This window comes from Natator depressus, chromosome 5, assembly GCF_965152275.1.
Source record: "Natator depressus isolate rNatDep1 chromosome 5, rNatDep2.hap1, whole genome shotgun sequence".
Lineage (NCBI taxonomy): Eukaryota > Metazoa > Chordata > Testudines > Cheloniidae > Natator > Natator depressus.
The window spans coordinates 70,016,331-70,041,210 of record NC_134238.1 but is presented as its reverse complement, the minus strand read 5'-3'; the positions used below and the strand labels follow the sequence as shown (position 1 = coordinate 70,041,210).

Sequence of the window (24,880 nt, the reverse complement as noted above, 5' to 3'; positions counted from 1 at the left end):
TTTAAAATGGGTTTCAGAGTAACAGCGTGTTAGTCTGTATTCGCAAAAAGAAAAGGAGTACTTGTGGCACCTTAGAGACTAACCAATTTATTTGAGCATAAGCTTTCGTGAGCTACAGCTCACTTCATCGGATGCAACCGGTTAAATTGGTTAGTCTCTAAGGTGCCACAAGTACTCCTTTTCCTTTTTAAAATGAAGCTCTATTTTCCTCATATTTCTGTGGGTTGCTCTACCTAGAAAATAACAGTCTCCAGACTTTACCCACACATTCTCATAATGTTTTGGTCTTAGCCCACTTTTGAACTTTTAAATTAAGACACAAACGTTCTGTTTATTTATCATTACTTCATTGAGTTTTGCCATGATTATTCAACAAAACTGCTTAGATCCTTCAACTAATTCAGTTTTCTGAAGCTGTTAGCTTGGGTCCTTGATGAGAAGCATCATATCAGTGAAGAATGAAATTGAAAGTGTTTCTGTTTTTCATCAAAATGTCATTTTTCTGGCCATCTGGGAATCTCCTCTTCCCAATAGTCTATAGCTCCTGTTTCTGACATTACAAACTTCAAATGTATAGCATTTTAGGTATAGAATCTCTGTCACTGGTGCTGGACTGAATCTTGCCTGGCCTGAGTCTTGGGCCAGAGTGGTAATTTACTGGAGAGTCCACATTTGAGGGAAGAGGGAGGAAAGATTGCAGAGGCAGGCTAAGTGTGATGGCTCCAGTGAACTATGAAGAGACCAGAATTGGGAAATGAACTCTGTTTTCTGTACATAACTGTACAGAGCACCCCTAAAAATCCTGAATACAAACAGTATTTAAAATTTCTGAAATTCTGTGAGAGTAAGAGCCTGTATTTCAATGGGATTTAGTATTGTCAAGATGGTAAGGGATCTGTTTTTCATATTCATTGTGAATAAATTAAGTTAATTAAATATCTAAGAATACATTAAAATGTATAATTTGCAAATTCACATGCACCTGGCCTTGTGCCTTACAATGTACTTGTGGAAGATCTGTATATCATAGTATCTTCAGCTCTTGTGTGCTCTAGGGTGTTGGGGATTAAATTAGGTCAGACTCTTTCATTTATATATGTACCCTATCGTGTACTGTATTGCTACTCTTTGCCTCTCGCTGCTGTAGACTATCCAGTTTTTATAGTTTTACTAAAAGTGTGTGGAATCATATACAGTACCTCTGTGGAAAATCAGCAAACATAAGTTCCTTCAAACCTGAGTAATTCATGTCTTTCTCAAAAACTTCTTATTTATCTCTAATACATTGATACTTAATATAGAAAATACAGATGATTCTGCTGTCAAAGTAAAATGTGCCAATATCTTCATTTCTGCCTTAGCACGAACAACATTACTTAGCCTACAGAGCTTTCTTTTAAAACTCTCACCAAAAAAAATTCTAAAAGCCAAACTCTTCGCTGTACGTGACAACATAATTTTTTGCTAATTTTTTTTTTAAAGCTGATGCTTTATCAGGAATAGAATAGTTAATAATGGACATCACTGTTATCTCTCAGACTGGGAGGCTGTCATGTTCTATCCTGTACCTCTGTGACTTCTGTAATATATTTCAGCAAGCAGTAGGATAACCTCCAAAATATGTAGCAAATGCTCCTATAATTGATAGCTGGCATTTTCCCACTATACACAGCAACTGTTATTTGTATCAAGGCAAATAGCATTATAAGACAATTTAATTGGTCTGTCTTACACACAGATGTAGACCTTGGTTGGCTCTGAACCTCACAAGCTGCATAATGTTAGTATTAGTTAATATCCCAGTAAAAAAATTCTTGAATTAAATTCAGATTACATGAAATCCTGTCCATAAAATTAATTTCTACTATATTATCTAATTTACAAAATGTTGTTTGTTTCTCTTTTAGAGATCAATTTCAAAGCATTTTTTAAAAAAATATTACATTTCTGAAGCCCAGTTGTTTCTCCACTCCATTAATTTAATTATTTACACACAATATAATTCTCATGTTTTCTCATCACTGGCCTTTCACTCCTCTTTGGGAGGGTCTTGCACCAATGTGTATGCATGTAAGTGTGTTAACCTCCTGATTTACTAAAGAAACACACATCATTAGTTGAACATATTCATAGGAGACTCTGGTTCAATGGTGTTTTGTTCAGTTTATGTATCTCATGTTACTAACAAAATTACAAAAGGAACACTGTTCTGAAGAATGAGAATCTGAACCAGATTATGGTAACTATGAAGTCTAAAAAGGAGTTGGTGGAACATATAGGTCACAAATTTGGGAAAAATAGTGGGGAGAGATGCAGTTAGGAAACTGTTAGCGTCTATAACCATTTAGCTTTGTGCTTTATAAAGCTTGTGCAAGACTATTCAAAGTACGATGAACCAGAATCATAGGATTTCTGAACATTCGGATCAGAGGCAGATTTTATAGTTCAAAGGTGAAAATACTAAAGGGAGTATGCACATTATGAGTATTTTTATCTGCAGCAAGCTCATCACTTTCCAGGAAAGACACCCATTGCATCGTGAAAGCAGTTTCAAGTTAGGAAGAGTCAAATATTTATCTTATCACAAGAGATGCTCAGAGTAGAGAGAGGTCAGTTCACATCTACCTGTGAACAAGCTTCAAAGAGCATCTCTAGACAATAGGTATGAAAGGGGTGGCTAATGAATAGCTTCTAACATCACAGAAGCCTCCCTGCTATTAGAGGTTTTTTTTATATTAAGAAATTGCTTTTAAAATGGCTTTTAAGATATTTTTTGCTAATACAGGTAAATGGGAAACAGTCAAAACTATTCAAAAATAGTTCAGGTTAGTAACATTTTCCAACACTCTTTTGAAATAATTTTGCCTAATCCACCATGACCAGGTAGAATGTGTTTAACCTGCTCTTGTGGAAACCATTACAAATTCATTTTTAAAATCACTGTCTGAACTGGATAAAACTCCAGTGGATAAGGCAAGAGCTATGTGAGCATGAAGTTCTCCATTGGAAAATTGTTTGAGGTGGTGAGGTGTATGCACCCTATCACATCTTCCTGAAGAGTCCTCAGTGACATAGAAATTGAAAGCAGGTTGGCATGTTGGTTGTCAGGGAACTAAGAGTGAGAGGGGAATGGATTTGGGAGATTCTAATACCATATTCACTTACCTTAAACTCTAGTTTCTATAAGTAATTATTTGTGCTATGTGATTGTCTTGGGGAATGTCTGTAAATATTAAACATTATTAAAGTTCTTCTCTGTTTGAACATGTACCCGGCAAATTAAGGCCTACTTATTTGTTTAGGTGAATATTTGTAAATATTAAACAGTATTAATTTAAAGATCTTCTCTGTTTGAACATGCACTTTGAAAATTGAGGCTTGGCTGGTTATCAGCCTGTGGGGAAAGCGGCTCTGCCTATAAAGGTAAAGACCATCAAGGGCCTTGATTCTATGCTACTTTAGCTCACTTTTGCACCGGTAGAGGGAGAGTGCATTTGAGGATATGTGTGTTGTTTCTAAGGCTGGGAAGAGGGGAACATTCTAGGCAGAAGCTCCACAGTGCATGGTGGGGATGCAGAGGAAGAGCTTTTGAGAAACTGTTTCTGTTATTCTAATAAAGTTCCTTGTTCAATGTCAGAAAAAAGTGACTCTGTAATTCTTCCTATGGTTGTGCAGCAGTGTGTGAACAGAGTTCTTCTATGAGAGGGTTAACTAAGTAGGAGGTGTGAATTTCTGACAGGCTCAACAATGAAAAAATCAGGTGGCTGATCAAAAAAGAAGTGATTGAAGTTTTAAAATTTATTTTAAATCTCATAATTCTTAAAACCACATTATGAGCTTTTGGGGTCTGACTTATTATTTTTGAGTGCTTGGGGTTAGCGATACTGTATATGGAGTGGGAGGGGCGGCTACTGGGCTGAAGTAGCTTCTGTAGAGAGGCTCTGCAGTTATTGGTTGCCCGGGGGGGGGGGGGGGGGAGATTCTTTTCTGTTCCCTCCTCTTCCCTGCTCCGTCCCCCCCAGAGATACCTAGCCCACTGCACAGGCAGACACAGTATAAGTACCTCTCTAGAGCCAATAAACAATGTATGATGTGAAAATGTAGTGAATTCCCAAAAGTGCAGGAATGTGAACATACTAAAATATAATATTTTATTATATTTGTTAAAAAATAAAATCAGGTCTTTTCTGAACGTTCCACTTGTCATTTTGTTTAGCCAGTAGAAACCTGCCTTTCTGGTTTATAAAGTCATGTAGCTAAAATATAAAGCAAGGTGTTATGATTCATTTGAACAATTCTTTGTTCTATCTTGAAGGCATTGCTGATGTTATTTTCAAATAAACTTGTGCTACTGTGAGTTTCCCGCTAAGAATGTAGGCCTCTAGCAAGTCTGATCATAATGGAAGGTAGATTGTATAATTTTTGCACTTTCGTATACCATGGGTGTAATCCTGCTGGCCCTCTCTGGTGGAGTTTTGTACTCCAGAACTGTTGCACTGACAATTTTATCAGTGACAGCTATTGCCTCACATTTTGTAAAGCGGGCTGCATGCATGGTAGCATTCCCTACAAACCAAGTTTATGCATGAGGTGGTATACTGCTACTGTGGCTGCTCGGTTTAGGTCACAGGGTCATGTGAGAGGGTCATGTGCCCCTCTCAGCTACTCTGATTATTGCCAACCTGAGGCATTAAAACATCACAAGTCTGGCCTCAAAATATCATGAGATTGACTTAAAATATCATGCAATTTAAAGAGAGACATTTTGGATTCTTTTTATTATCTTCTGGTTGCTAAGGCTTTAGTGTAAACTCACTTCATATTTTTAAGATTTCCTTCTAAACCCTGGGGGCTAGCAACTTACTTTGTTTAAATGAAAACTGAGTTCCTCACATAATCAGTTGACACCAAGAACTGGCATTTTAAGAAAAACACAATATATTGTATACAGTATATGTATTGTGAGACTCGTGATAAAGTAACAAGAGTGGATAATGCTAACTACTAGTAATACAATTCATATGCAACTCCTGAATCACAAATCTACATATGCTCCCCTGACTTTGCCTTCTTGATTTCACTAAAATGTCTTCCACGCTATTCTTTTTGAGGATTGACAGACAAAGGTTTGAAAAGCTCATTCAGTCTGAATTTTTATTGCAATTCAGAGAGTGCACTTAAAATATGGTTTTGTTCTGAAAAGTGTTTATATAAAAGTGGCATCTTCTTTCACAACAGAGCTGGTACTGTGTGTATTGTGGGCCATACCTGCCGACTAATGACCAAAATGTGTTTTGCGCTGCTTTTTACATTTGTTAGCTCTTCAGTGCCGGCACAGCGGAGAGATCACTGTAGCTGGTCTCTTTTCCTCCTGGTGCAGCAGCAGCAGCATAGCTTTGCTAAATTCCACCTGCAGAGCCAGTCACTTATACTTGTACAACTCACTGAAGACAGGTTACACCGAGGGCATAGTTTATAGAAAATGGTGTTGCGTAGGTGCCACTGAAGGTCTGATTTGGCCTGCAGAACCTTTATTACTGTTGCGGATGTATGGGACTAAGAAAAGCTAGCTTGATGCTCCAAACACAGGATGATGGGTTGCTGTACATTCCCTGGTTCAGCCCCAGTCCCCCTTCTGACTACTCCCTATATGCTCATCCTTGAAAACATAAAGGGTTTGCTGCAGAATCCAAAGTGGTGCAGCAGGACAGTGCTACTAAGGCTGCTGCCCCACCTCATTTTGGAAGAAGGAAGTGTGTACACTGAGCATCCTTCATGCGGACCCTGTCCTGCAGATCCTGGGGAATGATTCCCCATCTCCACCTAGTGGATAGGGGAGGAGAACTCTCAACCAGTGTAGCTGGGGCAGCTTTATGCAGAGTTATGCCATGACATGCCACCTGTCAACATAAATACTGTGATGGGGAGGAATGTTAACTGAACCATGTAATGATAGTACACATTAGTGGCTCTTTATGTCCTCCCTCAGCTTAGCATTTTAAGTCAAATACAGTGGATAGATTATTACATATCATTACTGTTCATCTGTAAAATGGAAAGTATTGGAGCCTGCCATTTCAGCCAAGTCAGGTGTGGAACATTTAAACATAACTCTGGGACTGCATTGGCCCTTGAATCTAGGAGGTGAAAGGTGGTGTAAAGCTGCCTTTGGTCACCCTGTCCCCATTCCTGTGCTGAACTCAGCTCAGCTCCGATAGAGATCATAGCCAGGGACTTAAACTGGTGTAAGAGGGCAGGAGAAGGTATAAGTTACACCACGTTTAGACTCTCTCAAGACCTATGTAGATTCATATCTCAGTTGGTCCAGAATCACTAATGCCTTCCAATGTGGACCAGGCTCCATTGATTGACCATACCTCTTTTTCAGATGATGATATGAATCTAAAATGACGACTGTATCTTTGCCAGTGGTTTACTCTTTTGGTGTCACTGATACCACTTGCTGTATGTGTCAAACTACAGGCCAAACAAAACAGTTGTCAAAATCCTACAAACACTGAAATAAATCTATAAGGCTCAAAAGAACCAGCTGCACTGTGACAGCCTCTAAGCTCATCTTTCAAGGACCCCCAGTTTCTCCTAAGAGTCCACAAAGGAACTGTTCTCTACATGGTTGTTGAAGAGGCTGTTTTACTCAAAAGCTGGTTTACCAGTTCAACAAACTGTGCCTGTAGGGACTGTGCCAGTATGGATTTCCTCCTGTACAGAAACTCTGTACCCTTTATAACGTCAGTACCCCGTTTGAACTTTTGCAATGGTTCAGTTCCAAATTGAATCATTTGTAACAGGGCCAGTTCCAGCGTTTTTGCCGTCCCAAGCGGCAAAAAAAACGAAACAAAAAACCTTGGCGTGATGGTGCGGCCGCCGAATTGCCGCCGAGCGCGAAACGCGCTGTGATGGAGCGACTGCTGAATTCCTGCCGCCACCGGTGGTGGATTGCCGCCCCAGAGACCGACGTCCTGCTGCCCCTATACGTTTGCCACCTGAGGCACCTGCTTGGTTCGCTGGTGCCTGGAGCTGGCCCTGATTTGTAAGATCATCAGAGCAGGGTCTGTCTTTTTGTTATGTTTGTACAGTGCCTAGCACAATTGGGTTCTGGTCTTCTGCTGGGGTCCCTAAAAAGTATCACAGTATAAATAAATCATCATCAATCATCGTCATCATCATCATCAAACTTTAAACTATCAAGATAATTTTGTCTGGTATGAAAGACAGATAACGAGATAGCATCTACCTTTTCTAGTTGACATCTGTACCACTACTTTGAATAAGAACTGACAATATGAGAAAGAAAAGGAGGTAGAATAATTGCTTCTTCTGTTTGTTTCCTCGCTGCCTGCAATTTAATCTAATTGTTACGTTTTCTGTCTGCAATCCTTCTTGAACTTCATTCCATATTTCAGTAGGAATTTAGCCACTGAGCCTGATTCTTAATTAACATCAGTTTTACAGCTGTCAACTCCTCCACTTACTTAGTGGAGTTATTCCTATTTTACCCTAGTGAATGTGACATCAGGATAACTATATTTATGCACTTTATCCAAGACAAGGGCAATAGGATTTAATGTATTTCAATTTAATTCAATAATTTGTCCTTTAAACATTCTTTATACTTTGATTTTCTGTACAAATTGTTATATTGATAGGCCAGTTTTTAATAAGCTGTCCGGAATGGCCAGTCACTGAATTTTACTGTACATCCTGAGAGAGAATATGATTCTACTTAGCTGCCTCTAGTAAGTTGAAAGATAAGGTGGATGAGGTAATATCTTTGGTTGGCCCAACTTTGGATCATTATCAAGCAGAACCCGTCATGAGCACGGACGCATGTCCTCTGGAATGGTGGTTGAAGATGAAAGGACATATGAATCTTTAGCACATCTGGCATGTAATTATCTTGCAGTGCTGGCTACAGTAGTGCCATGCGAACGCCTGTTCTCACTTTCAGGTGACATTGTAAACAAGAAGCAGACAGCATTATCTCCTGCAAATGTAAACAAACTTGTTTGTCTGTGTAACTGGCTGAACAAGAAGTAGGACTGAGTGGACTTGTAGGCTCTAAAATTTTACATTGTTTTATTTTTGAATGTAGTTTTTTTTTGTACATAATTCTACATTTGTAAGTTCAACTTTCATGATAAAGAGATTGCATTACAGTACTTGTATGAAGTGAACTGAAAAATACTATTTCTTTTGTTTTTTACAGCACAAATATTTGTAATAAAAATAAATATAAAGTGAACACTGTACACTTTATATTCTGTGTTGTAATTGAAATCAATATATTTGAAAATTTAGAAAACATCCAAAAATATTTAAATAAATGGTATTCTATTATTGTTTAACAATGCGATTAATCGCGATTAATTTTTTTAATTGGTTGACAGCCCTAATTTTATTACTATATTAAACCTGGTAATGTAGAAATAATAAATATATACAGTCAGTTCTTTTAATAGTTTTAGCATCGTTTCACCTTATCCCAGAAATGTCCCCGCCTGTCTCCCAGATCTAGATTTCTTAATTCAAAATCCAAACCCACCAGATTTCAAAAGAGAGAGAATCTCATTTAGCTAGCCCCAGTCTTTCTGGAAGGTTGGTCAGACGCGCAACATCAGCAGCAATCAGTAATTCAGATCTTCCGCACTAGCTATGAGACAGTATGCAAATAAAAGCCCTTTAAATAGCAATGAGCATCTACCACGCCAATGCCACAACAATGAAGCAGCAATTTGAGCCACCTTTTCAATATTATGTTTAAGTATTAGTGTAGACCTTAAGTGATGCAAAAACACTCCAGAACACAATGGGGTTATTTGGATTCAGAACGTTGAATTGGGCCCATCTCTACTTTTAAAAACATTTTTAAATAAAAGGAATAAAAAGCAGCCTTCTTCACAGAGAATAATGGAGCACCTTATGGTTCATAATTTACACATTAAGGGCAACATTTTCCTCAGATATGCAGTGGCAGAGCTTGACTGAGAGATCCACGCTTGAAGGGAGCGCAAGATCTTAGAATTGAAATCTGTCATGTGGATCAGAGAACAGATTTTTGCCATGAATACAGATGTCTAAGAAAACTCATAGGTTTATTAACATTCATAAACATAGTTTAGGAAGCATGTTTATAACAATTACTAAATGTTCAATATTGTTTACAAAATCATTGATTAAATGTATGTAAGGAGAAATTGAAATTTTTTCTAGTTGTAACTGAGGATTTTGTTAAAGGCAACCTGAATTGTTTCTAATCAATAAAACTGCCACCTCTTTTAGACAAGGCTAACTGAATGCATGAATACCACTGTGCATAGCTGACAAAGACAGAACACTTTTGTGAAAAGACTCTGTAAATTCTTTCCCACAGAAGTCAACGAAAGGGTCGGTTGTCCTGGGCTACGTATTCCGTCACTTAAACCTCGTGGAGATAGATTACTTTGGATTGCGTTACTGTGACAGAAGTCATCAGACGGTGAGTAAAAGACACAACAGATTGGATTTCCCAGTTGTAAATTTTACCTTGTTGGTGACCTTTCTCAGTGGTGCGCTTGGCTGTCATACCTTCAATATCTCATGAAAGAATAAGATCTCCAGTAGCAGTTTCTTTAATTTGCCTGTTGAGAGGACCTATTTTTGTGTTTCTGTAGAAAGGGCCTTTTTCTCCTCTCACTGAAGTTAGCGGAATTTTAGCTATTGACTTAAATGGGAGGAGAAATGTGACGACAGAAAATAAAATAAAAAAAGGTGTTGCAAATGACCAGTAGTTTAAAATGCTGTATATAAAAAGTACTATTCGAATTCTTCCTTGTTAAACTAAACCAAACAAGTGCTTCTTAGCCCATGATATTTTCCTGAATAGGAATTCTGTTTGGAAGTGAGCGTGTTGTGACTAATTCTTGGATTGGCTAGAGTTGGGGGGAATGTTGGGGTGGGGGAAGGGGCAATTGTTTGCAGGTATGGCACAAATTGTTTAATTCAGGGCCACTTCCTGGATCACTGTTTTAGAGTGATGTTACTGATTTGGAGGAGGCTTTTGGCTGCCAGGATGTATTGAATTGTAGCTGCTTATACCCTGAGAAGAAGGGTGTGTGATAATGACTTTTGGACTCCACATGAACTGGCTCTGTTTTGAGGTGGATGGGGGGTGGTGGTCTTTTTGATAGGTGTTCTACATACACACAGTAGAGACAGCCCTTCCCCCAAAGAGTTTACAGTCTGAATAGATCAGTCAAGAGAAAGGCTTTGTATTATCTTCATTTTACAAAGAGATTAAGGCCTGGTCTACATTTAAAAGTTTTGCCAACATAACTGGGTTGATGAGGAGTGTGAAAAAAATCATACCCCTAAATGGCACAGTCATGCCGGCCAAAGCCCTGGGGTAGACAGTTATACTGGCAAAAAAAGAAAAAGAAGTCATTTTGACAGTATAGCTTATTTCGTTCAGGGAACTGGTATAAATTATACCAGCAATAGTAAATTTTTGCCAGTATGAGCGGCATTGCTGGTAGAAGGGAGTTGTTCTAGTGTAGATGAGGCATAAGCGGCTTGTCCTAAATGACAGAGAAAGTCTATAACAGGGCCGGGAATTGAACCCAAGTGTCATGAGTCCTAGTCGAGTGCCTTAATAACAAGACCAGCCTTCCTCCCTAGTTATTGACTGTCTAGTTAATTTAGAATTTTAAACATGCAGGTAACCTCAACTGTTTCAGGGACAGGGGAAATCTCTGTTAAATGAACAATTGCAGAACCCCATCAGCTCTCCTCAGAACAATCAGGGCAGATTTTTCTCTCTCACACCAGTGTAAATGAGGAATAACTCCAGTGAGCTCATTATGGTTACACCTGTATAAAACCTGTGTGGGTGATAAGGAAAATCAGGCTCTCATGTCTTTGCTAGTTTGTGATTCATAGTGAAATCCTGTTCAGTAAATGGCCAATATCAAGGAAAATCTCCATGAATGCATGAAACAGTAAATGAAAAATTATAATTGTTCACAGACTTGTTAAAGGTATAACACTAGGGACTGGCATGGGGGTGGTGGGGGTGATTACTTCTGTGCTGCCATGCAGGAGACCTGGATTTGAGTCTTCTGGTGTCTCATTTTTAGAACCCCAGAGGTCAGATACATCTATTTGCTAATTTATTTGAAAACTGTACTTAATGGGAAACACTCCAAAATAAATATCTGATAGAAAAATGTGTGCCTCATGTTAACACATTACTATCAGAAAGGAATATTCTAACTTCTGATCTGATGGGACTTCAGAGTATTCTCTAATTAACAGTTTAATGAACAAAACAGTTCAGATGAATAATATCCTAAACACACACACACTTTAAAACATGCAACAAAATCACTTTTTCTTAAAACTTGGAATATACGTTTTTACTGAGGTTTGAAAAGTTATGTTTAACTATTTCCTCCCATTATTTTTTATTTTTACATATATAAAAATAAACAAATAAACAAAAACACCACACCACCAACAACTCTGTTAAAATAACATTATTTAATTTGCAAAGTCAAGCACTTGAAAGTTAGGAAATGACACATTTATGTCATGCATCCGACGAAGTGGGTATTCACCCACGAAAGCTCATGCTCCAATATGTCTGTTAGTCTATAAGGTGCCACAGGACTCTTTGCCTCTTTTACAGATCCAGACTAACACAGCTACCCCTCTGATACTTGACACATTTATGGTTACCCATGCAACCTTTAAACTGCCACCTTGTGTATCCATCCTATGAACTGAGTAAAGCAGACATCCTATGGAAAAAGTAGCATGCTGTCATGTAATTGAAGACTCTCATAATGCAAACACACAAGAGGGCTGAACTAAGGATGCGCAGACAACTGTAAATCTGGCGTTCCCTAAATTTCGAGTGCTCGATTCTTTCCTGCAATGAAGGGTCATAGGTCATCAGGAGGGGACCACTGGAGCAGCATGATGGTGAAAGCCATTCTTGGAGCATTTATGGGGAACCACCAGGTTTTAGAAGCTTTAGGGGCTAGCAACCCAAGCCCCATGAGTCATGGTACACTGAATTAACCACAACTGAGGGCAAGTCTACACTACAGTGCTACATCGGTGCAGCTGCACCGCATCTGGTGAAGATGCACTATGCCGACAGGAGAGCGCTCTTCTGTCAGCATAATTACTTCATCTTCATGAGAGGCAGAAGCTATGTTGGCAACAGAGCATCTCCCACCAACATAGCGCCGGTGTGGACAGTGCTTAAGTCGATATAACTTGTATTGCTCAGGGTGGTGCATTTTTCACACCGCTGAGTGACTTAAGTTACATCAACTTAAGCAGTAGAGTAGACCAGCCCTGAAAAAGAAGGTTAAAGAACTAGCCTAGCTAAGAAGGGAAGTGAAAGCAGCTTTAAAAAAACAACTCAATATAACACAAATGGAGAAAAGGGAAGTTGATAGCAATGAATATAAAATAGAAGCTAGGAATTGTAGAAAATTGATAAGGGAAGCAAAAGGACACTAGGGGAAATCTGAGTCCATAGAGTTACAGATATGTTTTTCTAAATCTACCCGGAACCAAAGGAACACTGGCAGTGGTATTGGTCCATTGCCAAGTGGAAATGGTAGAAGCGTCAATAATAATGAATGAAAAGCAGAATTGCTCAGTAAATATTGCTGTTTTGTACTTGGGAAAAAGCCAGATGTCTTATTTATATCATATGTTGATGATGAAATGCTCTCCATTGCAACAATAACTAAGGAAGATGTTAAACAGTAGCTGCTAAAGTTAGACATTTTAAAATCAGCAGGTCTGGATAACTTGCATTCAAGAGCTTTAAAAGACAAGGAGCTTTCTGTACCATTAATGTTAATGTTTAATAAGTTTTGGAACACTGGGGAGTTCCTAAGATTGTCAATCCTCCAGGATTGTCCAGGAGTCTCCAGGAATTAAACATTAATCTTTAATTAAATATTATGTCATGTGATGAAACCTCCAGGAATATGTCCAACCAAAATTGGCTACCCTAGAAGTTCTAGAGGGCTGGAAGTTGCTAATGTTTGCCAATACATAATAAGGGTAAATTGGATGATCCAGGTAATTATAGGCCTCTTATCCTGACATCAATTCTGGGCAAAGTAAGGCTGATATGGGTCTTGATTAATAAAAATATTAAAGGAGAGTAATATAATTAGTGCCAATCAACATGGGTTATTGGATAATAGATCTTGTCAAACTACTTGATATCCTGTTTGATAGAAGTAATAGTGTCTAATAGACTTCTGTAAGACATTTAACATGGTACCACATGACATTTTGATTAAGAAACTAAAATGATACACGATCAACAGGACACACATTAAATGGATTAAACATTGGCTAACTGATAGGTCTCAAAATGTATTTGTAAATGGAGAATCCTCAGCAAGCAGATGTGTTTCTAGCGTCACCCTGCAGGAATTGACTCTTGGCTCTATGCCATTTAATGTTTTTATCAAGGACCTGGAAGATAATATAAAATCATTACTGATAAAGTTTGCAGATGATACAAAAATTAGGAGATTGGTTAAATGTATTAGAGAAGTGTTCTCTTCATTAGAATGATCTGGAATGCTTGATAAACTGGGTGCAAGCTAACAATGTGAATTGCATCCAGCCAAATATAAAGTCATACATTTAGGAAGAAAGAATGTAGGCCGCATTTACTGGATGGGGGACTCTTATCCTGGGAAGCAGTGACTCTGAAAAGTATTTTTGAGGGATGTATCATGGTGGATAATCTGATGAACGTGAGCTCCTGGAGTCACACTGTGGCCAGAAGGGCTAATGCAATCCTCTATTCAGGGGAATATTGAGTAAGAGGAGGGAGGTTTTACTACCTCTGTATTTGGCATTGGTGTCACTGCTCCTGGAATGCTGTAGCGAGTTCTGGTGTCCACACTTCAAGTGTGAAACTCCAAGCGCTCAATCTATGTAGTTTATCAAAGAGAAAGTTAAAAAATGATTTGATCACAGTCTATAAATAACTACCTGGGGAACAGAAATTCAATAATAAAGGGCCCTTCAATCCTGCAAACTAAGGTATAACTTGAGCCAATTGCTGAAAGTTGAAGCTAGACGAATTTAGACTAGAAGTAAGGTGCAGTTTTTATCAATGAACAGTTTATCAAGGATTGTCCTGGAGTCTCCATCACTGGACATTTTTAAATAAGATTGGACATGTTTCTAAAAGATAGGCTCTAGTTCAATCACAGCTACTGGACATGAAGCAGGATTTAATTCAGGAAAGCCCTAGGGCTTGTGTTATGCAGCAAGTCAGATTAGATGATCACAATGGTTCCTTCTGGCTTTAAAAGCTCTGAATCAGAACAAAAATTTGTGTGCCAAAGCATTGCAGTGACCCCATTCGAGACAAAGATTACAATTTCATAGTAATCTGAGCTGCATGACTAGAGCACCAGATGCTTTGTGGACTGTCAGGTGAGAAGCCTACCGATTCCAGTCACTTCATTGATTGACACCACAGCAAAGGAAAAAATTTCAACCTAGTTAATGTTTTGTTTCAAACAGGTTCTGAGCGTTTGACCCAGATTTGACCCTGCACAGAAACCTGGCATGAAGCTTTAAAAAAATACTTTTAACATTCATTTAAAGAAAGGTAGTTAGGAAATAATATGCACTGCTCAGATGGAATTTACTGCACACTCCCCAAGTTGCTTTGTATGTGTTTAACCTGGAATAGCTTTAAATATACATAATGGAGCCACATTTTTAAACCCAAGTTAAGAATCAGTAGCATATGCTCCAACCCCCCAGTGGTTCAAAAGAAGGTGTCAGGGTTTGGTTTTTTTAAGCTGAGAATATTAGCAGTCCTGTATTTAGGCTTGATCTGCATTTAAAAGTTAGGTTGACATAGCTACATGGGCCTGGGGCATGAAAAATCCACACTCCTGAGTGACGGGGCTATGCCAATCTGACCTTCGGTGTAGATGCAGCTATGTCAAGGGAAGAATGCTTCCGTCGCCCTACCTACCGTCGTGTGGGGAGGTGGTGTTTCCATAGGTCTTTGCAAGCATGGCTATAGCACAATAGCTATGCCAGTATAGTTCCTGTAGTGTAGAATGGCCTTAGACTGGGTGGCCAGTAGGACCTTTGTAACCAACTATATATGGGTTTTGGTGTTTGGTGACTGAAGCCTAAATGATTTGAGGATTTGACATATCATTTATAACTACATATGGATTCAGATGAGATCTGGGTCTGAATATACCCAGATGTTACGGCTGTAAATAATTGAAAGCCCAGATCAGGATTTAAATGTTATGGTAATTATCTCTGTACCCAGTATCCAGCAGCATTCAGTGGGAGTCTGTCCATTTTATTTTAGTTGCTTTATCTTTTTTGAAAATCTGGCCCATTGTGGTGAAAATTCCGCCACCATTTACACCCAAGTGACCCCTGCATATTTTTTAAAATTTTACTGTTCCTGAGTCCAATCCTGAAAATTCTTACTCATCATAATATTCCCACTGATTTCAGTGAGGAGACTTGGATAAGTAACCATACTTATGTCAGGATCAGGCCCTCTCTATGCCTCTGATTTAACTCTGACCCTACTCTCAGATCCTTACATTGACGCCCTAACTCCATGAAAGCAAAACATCTCGCAAGATGTACAGTTGTTGTGGATGTGTGTGAGAGGGAGACTGAGGTTTGGGTCACTGGCTGCCCTGCTCCTAACAGACCAGACTGAGCCTGGCCTGGCCAAGTCCAGAAAGAGGGAGGGCACAGAAAGGGGTGGGGCTACCACAGAAAGATAGGGCCCCATCTGAGGGGGCCAAACTCTTCCACGACAGGGAGCCACTGTGTGACACAGCCACCATGCTGCTGGTGCTGAACCTGCACCCAAGGGAGAGTCGGGGACAGTGGGGCAGAGAGGGGAAGTTCGGATGTCTAGGATGGGAACGGGGTGTCAGGGTGGGCACTCTGCCTAGGGAGCAGGGCAGAAGGGGGATGTGGCGGTGGATTCTCTGCCTGGGGAGCAGGGTGAGTCAGGGGCTATGGGGGGAGGTCAGGGTATCAGGAATAGGAAAGAGAGTCAAGGTGGGTGCTCCGCATGGGGAATGAGGGGAGCTACTGGGGGGAGGGGCAGTTGGCTCCAGTCTGGGAAGGGGGGTTCGAGCAGTTTGTGTCTCTGTTGCCAGGGGTAGCTGCTCCTGGCCCTGGCTTGATCATCCTGGTTCCTATCTACTCCCAGCCTGATCCCAGGTGCCGTGGTGGCTGTTCCAGCCTATTCGGGTCCTGCTCTCGCCTCCACCCCCAGAAGCTGTGGAGCCCGAATCACCAATATGGCCATCACAGCACCTGCCCCAGAGATAGAGGAAGTTGTGACTGGCACAGTTGGTGATATGCACGGTATATGGAAGATTGCTGCAATGCCACATGTGCATGCAGTTTACAGAAATTGTTGGTGAGAAGTAAAGGGCCAAAACATGTTTCCCCGCTCAGTGCCTTTGAATAAGACAGAAGTGAGGTAGCCATAAAAGTATTAAGGGGCCCTATGCCCCCCAGTATCCCTGTAATTCCAGCACTGCCAGTGACCCATTCCCCTCTGGAATCACTACCTGGCGCAGGATCTCCTCCAACTCTTGGGGTGGGAGAATAGAGCAAATGGACCAGGCGTGGGCTAGTCTCTTGCACCTCTCTTGACCCATCACAAGGACCCAGCAGCCCATCATGCCCTCGAGGATAACAGCCATTGCATGCTACTAATGAACATGGTTTTATAGCACAAGTGGTAGCAATCTATTCTGCAGTGGTGAAGGTTCCTGTTGTTGGCCCATTGTAGGGAAGTTGTTATACCAAATGTAACCAAATTTGTTTATGCCCTTTTCCTTAAAAACAAAACAAACAAAAACCAATGCTAGGAAATTATATACAAACCTCCCTACATTAAAAGAACATAATTTAAGTTGCAAAATCAAGCACTCAACAGTTAGAAAATGCTAGATTTGCGGTTGCCTAGCAACCTTAATTCAACCCACTTGTGCATATACGTTATGATACAAGATAATTACAAAATCACATATTGTTTTTTTCCCCAGGTCCCCTGCCTCATTCACTTCACAGGATGGATGCCTAAGGGGGCAGAATTGAGATTGCAGAGGCAACTATAAATCTGGCATTTCTTCATGCTTGACTTTTCAACCTAAATGATATTATTTTAACGTATTTCTTTGTATACAATTGGTATCTATATGCTTATAAAGCTAAAAAGTAGTGAGGACTGTAATACCATAAAGAATCAAATATAGAGCAGGGATATGCTAAATCTCAATAAACACATCAGGAAGGTAGAGCTATCTAAGATAAAGGACAACGTTAGCATAAGAACAAATGGGGATAAACGGGCCTTGAATAAATGTAGGCTAGAAATTAGAAGGAGGAGGAATGAGGTTCTGGAACAAAGTTCCAGGAGAAGTAGTGGGGGCAAACAACCTAACTAATTTTCAGATGGAGTTTGATAAATTTGTGAATGGGATTATATGATGGGATTGCCTGCGATAGCAGGGGACTGGGTTTGATGGCCCAGGAAGTCATTTCTAGTTCTGTCTATCCTGGAAACCAGGCTCAGATTATAGAGGAATATAGGGCTTGCTGAAATGAGAGAAGTCATATAGTTGTTCTGTGACTGGATTTTGAATTCTATTGAAATTGTAGTTTCAATTCTCTCTTGCAGCATAGCATAGAGCTATCCTTGATGAACAAACCAGTTGGGCAATATGTGTCTTGTGTTATGGTCCAGAGTACTAATCTTGATACAAAAAGAGTTTTGAAGTCAGAGAGTGCGTTGTATTCCATTTTGTACAGTCTTTTGCTTAGTTTTTCTGTCTGATTGACTTGCAATCTATTTGTTATTTTATCAGTGATAATGTTAACTGGGATTGGTGATTGTTTATAATACAAGTTGAGAAGAGCTCCAATAGGATGTTTGAACAAATTTATCGAGTGATTTGTTTGTTTTTCTTCCTTCTCACTGTAAACTTAAGAAGGTTTCTATTTTTGGAGGGCTATTGAGAAATAGCCACTGCAAGATTTCTTATTTTGTTTTGGAAGTTTTGTCATAATGTCAGATGAGTTACCTGTATTCCCCTGAAGCTATCAGTTTTAATTGAATAGGGTTTATATGGGCTTGTTTACATGGTTCTGTAGTCTGCACCAGTTGGGGTGTACATTTGAATGCACATCAGTGTTTTGTGCAATAACTGGCCCATGTGGACGCTGCTGGCATGCACTAAAAGTTCCATAGTGTTTGTTGTTGTAATTCTGTTTCAAACAGTACTACATTAACATGCACGTGGGCCAGTAAGTGCGACATGCTGGTGTTCCTTAGCTTTTACAACCCAGCTGGTGTGGACTAAAGCACCATGTGGACAAGCCCTGTGAGCAATAAGAGTCAAGCTCAGGACTGCCAGCTTTAGCTGAGATTCCTATTTAGCATCTGTAATAAAGTACAGCTGATTGAATTGATGTAGTGGCTCTTGTAAATCTGAGTGTAAGACAGTATTCAACAGCTATTGCTGAACGTGAAAGTGACCGTGTCGTTTCTCTACTATGACATCTTTTTCGTGGAAGAAGTGTAGGAACACATTAGTAAAGACAATGTTTTTCTCTATTCTGGGTTATAGTTTTTCCTTTACAGATTGCGGACTGCAATGCTTCAGATTTTTATAGTAATGTATATATATAACCACCCCCAACAGATTACTCAGGCTTCTGTGTTTTACCAATATAGAAGAAAAAGTCAATTTCCTTTGACGTCAGTTGGCTTTGGATTAGGCCCTAAATTCATTGTTCCTAATAGTTAACATAATTATTTGATGTTGTACTTGTACTGTATTTGGGGAAAAACATTAATATATAAATAAATGTATAATTTGAAGTTAATCTTTAATAGCTTGCCATGATAAATTACTAATTTCCCTATCTATTCTCACAGTACTGGCTGGATCCTGCAAGGACCCTTGCAGAACACAAGGAATTGATAAACAGTATGTATTTTACTTGAAACTCATAAACAGTTACTTCAAGATGAAGAGACAGAGGACACCATATGTGCAGAGTAGTGGGCCTTGATTTTTGAGGCATGACAGAATCATAGTTTCCTGAGCTGTATCAATATTGCAGTTAATCGCCATATCAAAATTACATACATCGACTGAGTGTAATGTCTTTCTCTAATTTAAGGATGTTTCTGTGATTAACCTTTGCTTAGAATAATAGAAGCACTGGTATATGCTGGGTATATGACATAGTTCTTACTTGTATAATTTAGAATTGTACTGGCTTTGACTTCTCTGCCTTGCTAAGTGAAGTGAATGACTTTTTTTCCCTTCTAAAATTGGAAAAATATTGCTTCAGGTCCATATTCAAAAATTTGCCTAGCTTTTTATGAATTATGTATTGGTGTCACCCTTTAGCTATCAGAGACAAATATCCCATAATTTAAAATATTATTTAATAGGGTTAATAATATTACTTTACTTTAATAGAAAATCAGAAACATTTTATAAAAATATTAATAATTAATATAGTAAAATTCCAAATAATACAACCAGATTTTTAAAAGTGCTCGGCACCAAGCATCTCCCACTGAGTTATGGATGCTATCTACTTTTGGAAAACTGGCATTGTATGTGCAGGATTTCAAATGACAAATACATTCATATTTTAAAAGAAAATATTTGATGAGCAGCAATTTTGTTTATCTACCATGGTCTGCATTCAGGATTTGCTTGCAACAGATAATACCATCATAACTACCTAGCACAGAATTCCCTGCAGAGTTTTAACTTGTCATCTGCAAGACAGGAAAGTCTTGTAGCTGCTTGTAGGGAAAATACAGACATCTGAACTCTTGGCAGGAGAAGCTGCTTTTCAATTTGTTTTGTAAAAAAAAGGTAAATATACTTACATTTCACGGGCTCTGTGAAGTCAGTGGGACTAAACACGGTAGTAAACTCAATTCCTGATGGCTGGTATTTGCAGGATTGAGCATGACTGCAGTTTGTTACTACCATGTGTATCTTTAATATCACACATAGTCCTACTGAAGTCACTTGGATCAATGGGACATTGGTTGAAGTTGGTGGAAGTATGCATTGGAATAAATATGATCATAACAGGAATTGTTGGATTGAGTTACTGGATTTTATTGGAGAGCTAAAACTTTTTAAAAAGTAAATTACAAAATTCAAAATATTTTACTAGGTAAATAAGGCATAATTATACTTTCAGTTATTAATTATCATGGGGAATGTTTCACATTGGGCACAGTGTTGTATTCACAAACAAATAGAAGAAACAATAACCAAAGAAAACAAGAACATCCTGTTCCAACAAAGTTTTTCTACTCTGTAAAGGGAAAAGAGACTCCATGAGGAGTCCATTAGGAACATCACTCTGTGATGATATGGAAGAGCGGCGAGCTGTGTAAACCCCTTGGATAGATAGGCAGCTTAGTAGCCCTTCTATAATCAAAGATTTTTTTTTATAAATATGCACTACAAAACTTAATTGTTCTCTCTTTCTCTTAGCTGGGCCACCATATACTCTATATTTTGGTGTTAAGTTCTACGCAGAAGATCCATGCAAACTTAAGGAAGAAATAACCAGGTATAGTATTGCATATTGTTTAAATATTGGTGATATGCATATGATGTGCTGATCTGAAATCATAATTAATAAAATTAAGATTGTAATCACATATATGCAGGTGCACACTGCTGCTGGGTTTTTTGTTTGTTTTTGCTTACACACCTGTGTCTGTAAGAAAACTGAGAGGAAGCTTGCATTGTTCAGTACAAACCTCTGTTTGGAAGATCAGATTGAACCTGTGCTATATGATACATGGGCAGGTGTCAGGGTTTTGTATGAATTGTTGGAAATTTTTCCTTTTTAAGCAATGTATTATCACATTTGGATTTATACAAGTCCTGTGATGGATATGCTTCTAGAGAGAGGTTTTAGATTACTCCCCCCAGTTCGTGTATCCAAATACGGCTGTAGGAAATACCTGCTTTCCTTTTAATTGGCCATGGTTTAAATTCCAGAACTATTTTTAAAGAAGTGTTTCTCCTGGTTTCTTGAAAAATATGCAAAATATGTGGAAAAGCAAAATAATGTTTATGATTCATTTAAATAACAGTTCGCCGCTTAAGAGTACACTTATAGGAATACACTTGCATAAACACACACACAAGCTTATCTGTTGTGTTTTATGTAAAAAAGATCTCTGACAGTTCATTTCAGATTCACAAAGAAATTTGATATTCAAGTGACATATTTAGGTGGATGTAGTGTGCTGACTGGAAGTAATAAATATGTGGAAATGTTCCTCTCTTGCTGTCCATATCTATGCTCAAGTGAAACATGACATGTCAAACTTTATTACAATACACACATAAATTTTCATTTCCTAACCCAAGGTGGTTAATGGTGAAAAATAAGCAAAAATATTTTTCCTGTACTACTATGATAAGAATGTTTTTACCATATTGGCATTAGTTTTTCCTCATAGTGACAAAATCTCCCAGTTTGACAAGTTTTATATTGAACTAGGAAAAACTAATACTACTATGACTCTGTACAGTGAAAAAGCACACATTAGTTGCAGTGTAATGCCCCATCTGCCCCGAAAGTTTGATATAGTTTTCCTGTACTTTTCCAGAACCACTTTCAACCCTGCTCACAGGGGAAAAAAGATGGCCCTGGGAAGAGAACTCCGGCAACAGAACCTGCTGTGATTACTACTCTGGAGGCAGGTTGGATTCATATCTGTGAAATGACAATTAAGAGCTAAATTTTAAAAAAATGCATTAATTTTGCTTATAACAAGGTCAGTTAATGATTTGCACTGCTTATTAGGTGCATACATCTTTGCAAAAAGCATTTTGGCATGCACGGTGCATTTTTAGTGAGTCTGTGTTTGTGTGTGCAATATGTTTGCTCACACAAAATTTGTGCTTTTTAAAACTAGGTGGGAAGGGGGCATAGGAAAGTACTAAGCTTATAATTGCAATCTTCAATAATACATAGCTAAGAATCTGCATGATCAAATGTCATTAAACTATTTGAGCCTTTATATCTTTGGGCTCTTACCTTAAACCCTGTAGGAAATAGACACATTTTCAGAAAGAATACTTATGCTAGAATCACCGCCTTCTACATAGAATGCATTAAAGCAATTTTCTTTTCTTTATTGTGATAAATTTCAAACTTAGGTATGTGATTCCAGTGTTTTGACACTGTTATCTATATTTATTCATGGTATATGGGTCACTGACTTTTTTTTTTTTATGTACAGTGGTATGGAGCCTACTGTTATCTGATGTTAATACTTCTGTCACATTATGTGATTTCTATTTTTGAATAGTAAAAACCTATCAAATTTATAATCTCTTTACACCAGAAATTGATGTGTTCTGTAGGCAAAAATAGATGCTGACTGGTTATCAATATCTCCTGGGTGTGTTGGCTCATGCAATGTTTAGACACCATTATCTATGCAATTTGGCAGAGCAAATGGTGAGCACTCGAGGGACAAGTTTGAACTAGAGGCCTGATCCTAAAAGGAGCTAAGTACTGCCATCGTTCACTGACTTCAATAGGAGTTAGGAGTATCACCTCCTCACAGGAGGCAGAATTGATGCTTCTGACTGCAAATTGTGGGGGTTTTGTTTTGTTTTTTTAAAAGCTATTTCTTCCTCAAATCCACAGTGAAAATACACAAATAAGGACATTTAAGATAAGGCCCCCAGTTTGCATTTTGTGCTCAAATCAGCATTTTTGTGCCTGAAATGTTGGTTTATATGTATATACACTGATTTGACAGCCTTTGATTTGAATGTTCATACCCATTTTGTATGTTTATTATCTAAATAATTATTCAAAATGTATTATTTTTCCATCCATTTTAGCTTTACATCTTAGCAAAAGAATTGGTATTTATTGCCCATCTACTTTAGAGTATTTAGTTCTAAGTTCCCTTTTATGCGGAATTTCATTTCTAGTTTTAATTAACTTCTCTCTGATGATTTGTACCATATATTGTCAGATCTATTCCCACAGTCTATCACCTTTGTAAATACTGTGCCTGCATTAAATGGTATCATATGCTGCTGGCAATAACGTGCAGTGTTAAATTATATGTATTTTGTACTGTATATAGAGCCAAGTAGTTAAAATTTTAAAATGAAGGATGGAGGCAAATCAGTGGAGCGAACGTGTACCTAAAAATGGGGGATAATTAGAATTTTTTAAAAAGCAGGTTAAGTTGTTTTTGTCTTACTTTAGATTATGCTAACTGTGAGGATAGATATGTATGAAGAAAATGTGAGGTGGTTAAAATGACACTTTTCAGAACTCAGGGGAAACCCTGCACTTCTGTAATTACTAGGGAAATACCAAAGAACTGGCAGATAATATCCATATCCAGGCGAGCTGTAGACAATGGTTGTGCAGCAGGCTACACATAGTAAGGCCATACTCAGTCTTGTGCAACTGCTGGAAATGATGAGGGGAGGAGGTATATATTGGAAGTGAACTTAATTTTCAGTCAGTCTGCCAACAGATGTTGTAAGCTCCACAAGACCTTTAAATTTCTTCTCTGTCATCATAATTCATCCAAATAAGGGTCTGCCTGCTTGTTAAAATACTAAGGAGCAATAATGAGCGTGCACACTGTGTTTCCTGATACCATTGCAGTATGCCTTCTCATATAAGGCATTGGGCCCTGGGAAGAAGAGAGGCTTAGATAACTGTGCATTTTTCCTCTCCAATAAGAAATAGGGTGCAAATGGCACAGCTGTATATCCTGGAATGCCTATGGTGTCTGTGGGAACCATCAGCAAAAAAAGCTCATTTGGGCTGGAAGGATTCCAGATTAAATAGCACTGAAAGGTCCTTGAACGCTGGCAATTTTTATTTGAGTTTAACACAGTAATGCAAAGATTATTTGCCATATAATCTGCAGTCTGGATTGCCCAAAGACAAAAATATTTCAATAACTTACAATGAACACATAGAAAGTACTAAGTATTTGCAAGAGTAATAATGATAATGCAATAATAAATACAAAATAAACTTAATAATAATGTATAATGCAGTTATTTGGCTCTGTAAAATAAATGAGTTCCTGAATAAGGGAAGTTCAGTATGTAAGTATGACCAATTTGTGCCTGTATAACAAAAAGATCTTTTAAAAACTGTTTTTGTAAGAAATCACTGATATTCTTTCCGTATGATGTGATACGGGAAGACGTATATCCATTTGGCATAAACAGCATTTAAAAATATTTCCTTTAAATGTACTAGAGTATCTGAAAAACTGAACTAGATAACTTGTTTTCTTATTGCTCTGATCCTCTCTTTTGTTCATATTGTTTCATTAGGAATTCAGTGTTCATGTGCTTAAGAGGGGGTATCAAATATGCTCACTTAATTTATACCAGCCTGTGTGAACAGTTTACCATACATGTTTTTGATGTGTGCGGTTGTGATTAACAAAGTTGTATGCAATATATTTTGTGAATATGGGGCAATATCAGAGTTTAAAGGGACACAGTCAGCTTAAAATGTTGTCAGTTAAAAAATATTCTTAAAAGTCGCTTCTGTTACTCCTGACTCCTCTTGCTAGGTTTGGGCTCAGTTGTGGCTTTATCATGAGCCCTGGGTAAGGGGAAGTGCATTGTGCTGCCTCGGGGCGGATTTGGAAGCAGATTGAGAGTCACAATATACCCTCCTGGTTTCCTCCTGCTCTGAGGGGGAAGTACTCTGCACTTACAGTTATGTAGCCCAACTGGCTGGTGCGTTGGGA

General features: G+C 38.5%; 1 protein-coding gene across 5 annotated transcripts in view; it reads left to right on the top strand.

Moving 5' to 3' along the window:
- EPB41L4A (erythrocyte membrane protein band 4.1 like 4A) overlaps positions 1-24,880 on the top strand; it is a 209,880-nt gene that overhangs the window by 70,646 nt on the left and 114,354 nt on the right. For 3 of the 5 annotated variants that reach the window (XM_074952947.1, XM_074952949.1, XM_074952948.1), the window contains 3 exons: positions 9,392-9,496; positions 19,004-19,055; positions 20,601-20,679. In XM_074952947.1, coding sequence (XP_074809048.1) covers positions 9,392-9,496; positions 19,004-19,055; positions 20,601-20,679 — 236 coding nt within the window. Of the gene's footprint in view, positions 1-9,391; positions 9,497-19,003; positions 19,056-20,600; positions 20,680-21,733; positions 21,828-24,880 lie in introns of those variants that run through there. The other 2 variants (XM_074952950.1, XM_074952951.1) reach the window with 2 other exon arrangements.